Source organism: Portunus trituberculatus, chromosome 2, assembly GCF_017591435.1.
Source record: "Portunus trituberculatus isolate SZX2019 chromosome 2, ASM1759143v1, whole genome shotgun sequence".
NCBI lineage: Eukaryota > Metazoa > Arthropoda > Malacostraca > Decapoda > Portunidae > Portunus > Portunus trituberculatus.
Window position 1 is genome coordinate 4,138,219 of NC_059256.1, and position 7,500 is coordinate 4,145,718.

General features: G+C 39.9%; 2 protein-coding genes across 2 annotated transcripts in view; one reads left to right on the forward strand and one right to left on the reverse strand.

Moving 5' to 3' along the window:
- LOC123501501 (clock-controlled protein 8-like) overlaps positions 1-3,857 on the reverse strand; it is an 8,414-nt gene extending 4,557 nt beyond the window's left edge. Inside the window, exon 1 of the mRNA XM_045250358.1 lies at positions 3,614-3,857. Within this exon, the coding sequence (XP_045106293.1) occupies positions 3,614-3,824 (211 nt within the window). The 5' untranslated portion in view covers positions 3,825-3,857. The remainder of the gene's footprint in view (positions 1-3,613) is intronic.
- A 2,804-nt stretch (positions 3,858-6,661) lies between these two features.
- The window catches only part of LOC123503058 (dmX-like protein 2), a 62,962-nt gene continuing 62,123 nt past the window's right edge, over positions 6,662-7,500 (forward strand). Inside the window, 1 exon segment of the mRNA XM_045252465.1 lies at positions 6,662-6,805. The gene's annotated coding sequence lies outside the window, so the exon portion shown is untranslated.

Here is a 7,500-nt window from a genome sequence, read left to right on the forward strand (position 1 = left end):
AGGAGAAAAGAAGATTCCCACAAGTAAATTTGAAGGAATATGAGGAAAAAAGTGTTTAATAAGTTTGATTTAAGTGACAGGGAAGTGTTTAAGTGTTTATAAGTAACCTTTAAGTAACACACATACTACAGGATATAAAACAGTGCACAAGAAGCTTTCTACTTATAAATTTGAGGGGAAATGAGAAAAAAAAGTGTAAAATAAGTGTGATTTAAGTGACAGGGAAGCATTTAAGTGTTTATAAGTAACATTTAAGTAACACACACACTACAGAACATGAAGAGAATAGAGAAGAAGGATGCTACTTATAAATTTGAAGGAAAAATGAGGAAAAAAGTGTAAAATAAGTGTGATTTAAGTGACAGGGAAGTGTTTAAGTGTTTATAAGCAACAGTTAAGTAACACACACACTACAGAATATGAAGACAGTAGAGAAGAAGGATGCTACTTATAAACTTAAAGGAAATACGAGGAAAAAATATAAAATAAGTGTGATTTAAGTGACAGGGAAGTGTTTAAGTGTTTATAAGTAACATTTAAGTCACACACACTACTACAGAACATAGTGAGAGGAGGAAAAAAGGATGTTACTTATAAATTTGAAGGAAGAATGAGGAAAAAAGTGTAACATAAGTTATTAAAGTGACAGGGAAGTGTTTAAGTGTTTATAAGTAACCTTTAAGTAACACACACTACAGAACATGAAGAGAATAGAGAAGAAGGATGCTACTTATAAATTTGAAGGAAAAATGAGGGAAAAAGTGTAAAATAAGCTTGATTTAAGTGACAGGGAAGTGTTTAAGTGTTTATAAGTAATATTTAAGTAACACACACACTACAGAATATAAATAAAAGTGTACAGAAAGGTTTCTACTTATACATTTGAGGGGAAATGAGAAAAAAGTGTTTAATAAGTATGATTTAAGTGACAGGGAAGTGTTTAAGTGTTTATAAGTAACATTTAAGTAAAACACACACTACAGGATATAGAGAGAGGAGAAAAGAAGATTCCTACAAGTAAATTTGAAGGAATATGAGGAAAAAAGTGTTTAATAAGTAGAATTGAAGTGATAAACAGAATGGAGGTTAATAATGTCACAACACTCCACAACACCACAACACCACAACACTCCACAACATAGCCACAACACCACAACACTCCACAACATAGCCACAACACCACAACACAGCCACACCACCACAACATAGCCACACCACCACAACATAGCCACACCACCACAACATTCCACAACACCACAACACAGCCACACCACCACATTCCACAAAACAGCCACAACTCTCCACAAAACTCCCACAACACACACACACACAAGGGAAAGCAAGTTAATATGAGTTGCAATGACAGATAGACAAGTTTTAAGTGTTTATAAGTGACACATGCACACTTTACACACACCACAGTTACCACACACACCACAGACCATGGCAAACCTCACTTAACCACACTAAACTTAGAAATAATGCAGGAATGAAGCAAATATGTGAATAATGAGAGTTGCAATGACAGATAGACAAGTTTTAAGTGTTTATAAGTGACACACGCACACTTTACACACACCACAGTTACCACACACACCACAGACCATGGCAAACCTCACTTAACCCCACTAAACTTAGAAATAATGCAGGAATGAAGCAAATATGTGAATAATGAGAGTTGCAATGACAGATAGACAAGTTTTAAGTGTTTATAAGTGACACACGCACACACACACACACACAGTTACCACACACCACAGACCATGGCAAACCTCACTTAACCCCACTAAACTTAGAAATAATGCAGGAATGAAGCAAATATGTGAATAATGAGAGTTGCAATGACAGATAGACAAGTTTTAAGTGTTTATAAGTGACACACACACTTTACACACACCACAGTTACCACACACACCACACACCATGGCAAACCTCACTTAACCACACTAAACTTAGAAATAATGCAGAAATTAAGGAAAAATGTAGATAATGACAGTTGCAATGACAGATAGACAAGTTTTAAGTGTTTATAAGTGACACACGCACACTTTACACACACACAGTTACCACACACACCACACACCATGGCAAACCTCACTTAACCCCACTAAACTTAGAAATAATGCAGAAATGAAGCAAATATGTGAATAATGACAGTTGCAATGACAGATAGACAAGTTTTAAGTGTTTCTAAGTGACACACGCACACTTTACACACACTACAGTTACCACACACACCACACACCATGGCAAACCTCACTTAACCACACTAAACTTAGAAATAATGCAGAAATGAAGCAAATATGTGAATAATAACAGTTGCAATGACAGATAGACAAGTTTTAAGTGTTTATAAGTGACACACGCACACTTTACACACACCACAGTTACCACACACACCACAGACCATGGCAAACCTCACTTAACCACACTAAACTTAGAAATAATGCAGAAATGAAGCAAATATGTGAATAATGACAGTTGCAATGACAGATAGACAAGTTTTAAGTGTTTCTAAGTGACACACGCACACTTTACACACACCACAGTCACCACACACACCACAGACCATGGCAAACCTCACTTAACCACACTAAACTTAGAAATAATGCAGAAATGAAGCAAATATGTGAATAATGACAGTTGCAATGACAGATAGACAAGTTTTAAGTGTTTATAAGTGACACACGCACACTTTACACACACCACAGTTACCACACACACCACACACCATGGCAAACCTCACTTAACCACACTAAACTTAGAAATAATGCAGAAATGAAGGAAAAATGTAGATAATGACAGTTGCAATGATAGATAGACAAGTTTTAAGTGTTTATAAGTGACACACGCACACTTTACACACACTACAGTTACCACACACACCACACACCATGGCAAACCTCACTTAACCACACTAAACTTAGAAATAATGCAGAAATGAAGCAAATATGTGAATAATGACAGTTGCAATGACAGATAGACAAGTTTTAAGTGTTTATAAGTGACACACGCACACTTTACACACACCACAGTTACCACACACCATGGCAAACCTCACTTAACCACACTAAACTTAGAAATAATGCAGAAATGAAGCAAAAATGTAGATAATGACAGTTGCAATGACAGATTGACAAGTTTTAAGTGTTTATAAGTGACACACGCACACTTTACACACACCACAGTTGCCACACACACCACACACCATGGCAAACCTCACTTAACCACACTAAACTTAGAAATAATGCAGAAATGAAGCAAATATGTGAATAATGACAGTTGCAATGACAGATAGACAAGTTTTAAGTGTTTATAAGTGACACACGCACACTTTACACACACCACAGTCACCACACACACCACAGACCACAGCAAACCACACCTAACCCCACCAAACCCCCAAACACCACCAAAATACCCGGAAAATTGTGAAAACCTTACCATACATCACCACATTGACACTTCCGCCACACCACGCCGCCACACCACACCCCCGCGGCACCCACGTTCACCACACACCCTGCAGCCTCACCCACACCACCCATGACCTGACCTGACCCCTGCAAGACCCCCAGGACAGCCCCCAGCCCCCCAACAGCCCCGTACATACCCGCATCATAGTGTGGGTCCATCTCTGAGGGCTGGCGGGCCACACTCACGCCCAGCCCCTGGTCGCACGTGCCTGGGAAGTTTCTCCTCCTGGTGGCGGCGCCCTCGGCTATCACGCCCCCTGCCTCACTCTTTCTGCGCTCCTCAGCAGTGGGTTGCAAGGAAGCGGCGGGAGGAGGTGCAGCGCGTCCGTCCTCCTTCGTGGCCGCCATAACACTGAGTCCCGGATGTGCTGGTGCTGGTCAAGCCGCCGACAGATGGCAGTGGTGGTGGTGGTGGTAGTAATGGTGGTCTCGGTCCCGCCTTTGTGTTTCGGGTCTCTTTTTAAATTGTTTGCTGTTGTGTTCGTGGTTTGTTTTGTTTTTAGGGTTGGGTTTAAGTTTTATTTGTGTGGGGTTTTTTCTGTGTTGTTTCTTCTCGTCTTGTAGTTTATACGCCATATTTCGGCTGGGATTTAAATTTTGCTCTTTCCTTTTGTAAGATTCATTATTCAGTCTTGTCATTCATTCATTGCTTGTTTTTTTTACTTAAATTGTTTATTATTTGTCTCTTGTGCTTATTTTCAAATTCCTTCTTTTTATATCTCGGGTTTAATTTTAAAATTGTAATTCATTCTTCTCAATTTTATATTCATTTCGTGACTTTTCAATCTTTATTTACTCTGTTTGGCGATTTTTAACTCTTTTTTTACTTAATTTGTGTGTTTTTTTATTTTATTTTTCGGCTCAAATATTTTTACTCATATCTTTACCTCATATCTCGGCTCCATTTCAAATCACTAACTCTTTTTTTTTTTTTACATTAATTGGTTTCTTTTATTTCTACTTATCTTACATCATCTTTTAATTTTCCATCCGAGAGTTTATCTTTTCCTATTTGTCGGTTCAAAATTCTTTCTCTTTCGTCATGTCAGTGATGTCACTCAACCCTGCCTCGAAATTCAAACTTTTAGCAAGATAATAGTAGTAGTAGTAGTAGTAGTAGTAGTAGTAGTAGTAGTAGTAGTAGTAGCAGCAGATGGATGAATACGTATCATTAAAACCAACACATACACACACACACACACACACACCGCGTAGTATAGTGGTTAGCACGCTGACTCACAATCGAGAGGGCCGGGTTCGAGTCCCGGTAAGCGGCGAGGGAAATGGGCGCGGCTCTTAAATGTGTAGGGTGTGTTAAGGCAGCAGTAAATAGGTACGGGGTGTAACTGGAGTGGTTGTGGCCTCGCTGTCCCGGTGTGTGGAGTGTGTTGTGGTGTGTTAATGTGTGTGGTGTGTTGAGGCAGCAGTAAATAGGTACGGGGTGTAACTGGAGGGGTTGTGGCCTCGCTGTCCCGGTGTGTGGAGTGTGTTGTGGTGTGTTAATGCAGCAGTAAATAGGTATGGGGTGTAACTGGAGGGTTGTGGCCTCGCTGTCCCGGTGTGTGGAGTGTGTTGTGGTGTGTTAATGTGTAGGGTGTGTTGAGACAGCAGTAAATAGGTGCGGGGTGTAACTGGAGGGGTTGTGGCCTCGCTGTCCCGGTGTGTGGAGTGTGTTGTGGTGTGTTAATGTGTAGGGTGTGTTGAGGCAGCAGTAAATAGGTATGGGGTGTAACTGGAGGGGTTGTGGCCTCGCTGTCCCGGTGTGTGGAGTGTGTTGTGGTCTCAGTCCTACCCGAAGATCGGTCTGTGAGCTCTGAGGAGGAGGTGAATTACACACACACACACACACACACACGTACTGCATTTATGGGATGAAAAACTCCACCTCTACAATGCAAGAGTCAACCAGTGCTCTCAATCATTCATCTCTTTCTCTGGCACACTCTGGAACTCCCTGCCTGCCTCTGTGTTACCTTCTTCCTGTCACCTGAACTCACTGAAGAGGGAGGTTTCAAGACACTTATCCCTTACACCTGCCCTTCCCCCCCACCCTCTCTCTCTCTCTCTCTCTCTCTCTCTCTCTCTGGGTAACTCCTCGACTCTTTGTGGTCTGGTACCTCAATAAATCTTTTTTTTTAATTGCATTTTTTAAGTAAGTAGTAGTAGTAGTAGTAGTAGTAGTAGTAGTAGTAGTAGTAGTAGTAGAGTCTTAATGATAGTAGTATAACGTATTATTATTATTATTATTATTATTATTATTATTAGTAGTAGTAGTAGTAGTAGTAGTAGTAGTAAGTAATAGTAACTGTAATAAAAAAATATGAACAACACATCAACAAGCAACATTGCGTTCCCTCTCACCTCTTGACATGCTCACTGTCACGTAGTAAAGGCTCTCTCTCTCTCTCCCTCTCTCTCTCTCTCTCTCTCTCTCTGTGTGTGTGAGAGAGAGAGAGAGAGAGAGAGAGAGAGAGAGAGAGAGAGAGATTCAGAGAGAGAGAGAGAGTCTATTGAGAGAGTGTCAATAGAGCTCCATGCTTTTGATTATTGAACCATGAGCACAAGAAAAGTTAATCTGTTGTGCAATAGATGGCGTCTTGTCGTTCATTACTTCTAATTGACCTTGGCTTGGGTTTCTAGATGTAAACGCGTCATTAGAATGCTTTACTAGATATCTTTGTAACTGCAGCAGCAATGTCTTGTTGATCGGCCAATGATGACGGTTTTGTATGTTTTACTTAGGTATTTTGTGAATTGAAATGAATTTATGCAATGGTGTGTGCTGTGTTGTGAAAGATGATATTGATAAGGAAGCCAAAGTCAAAATCGATGGATCACAAATATAAATGTGATAATTAGATTGTAAGTAATGGAAACCTAACATTATTTTAAGGGATGTAAATAAAATCGAATATTTTTTAAGCTTTTATTTAGTCATAGAATATACCAATAATGTTGCTTTAGGGAAACTCAATCTGACATTTTAGCAAACGTCCGAACATACCAACTGTGACTTCGTGTCAGAAATGTAACTAATAAAACCTGAACATTACTTCCTGCAAAGACCACCTATAAATAACCACACATATAGAAAAGACTGTTATATGAGTACAATTAATATCAAAATAATATTACAAGAAAAATAAATTAGAACAAAAACCGAGGTCACTAAGGAAGGATCGGGACACAGTCTGCCATCACAACATCGACCCCGTGATGTCAAGTTAACTCCACCCCGTTCACTGATTTCACGCCTTTTTCCACTACAACAACCCTGCCAGCCTCCCCTGCAGCTCGGGAGGAGACGCAGCAGGGGAGGAAAAGCACAGGTACCGAGGGAGAGCAGGGAGACACGAGAAATAAGAGAAAAAAAGGAAAAATAAGAAATGGAGGGTTGTCTGTTCTGGTGACCGATCAGCTGATTTTTCGGGACCTAGTTAAGAGTTTGTTTATTTTAGTGTTTTAAGGTGTGTTGAGTGTGGTGCTGTTTAGGGTGTGGCAGGGTGCTGGTAAGGGTTTATTTCAGGGATATGTGAGGTGTGTATCAGATAATAGGTTCTTGATATGTAAATACCCTTAAATCTCATTCGGTTTTTTGTTTAAAGTTAATATATATGTTTGTGTGTGTGTGTGTGTGTGTTTATAAAAGTGAATTAACCTTGTAATCAGATATCTTTCTCCTTTTGTATTTTTATATTTTTTTGCTAGTGTGTGTGTGTGTGTGTGTGTGTGTGTGTGTTTATAAAAGTGAATTAACCTTGTGATCAGATATCTTTCTCGTTTTGTATTTTTTATTTTTTTGCTAGTCTGTGTGTGTGTGCGTGCGTGCGTGCGTGTGTGTGTGTGTGTGTGTGTGTGTGTGTGTGTGTGTGTGTGTGTGTGTGTGTGTGTGTGTGATATCCTCCTTTACAATGGCATAGCAGGGCAACATGAGGTAGGCTCGACCAAAGATAGTAGTGTGTGTGTTGGGGTGTCATTTGAGAGACATATGAGTGTTGAATGGGCTGGTAATGGTAGGAGGTGC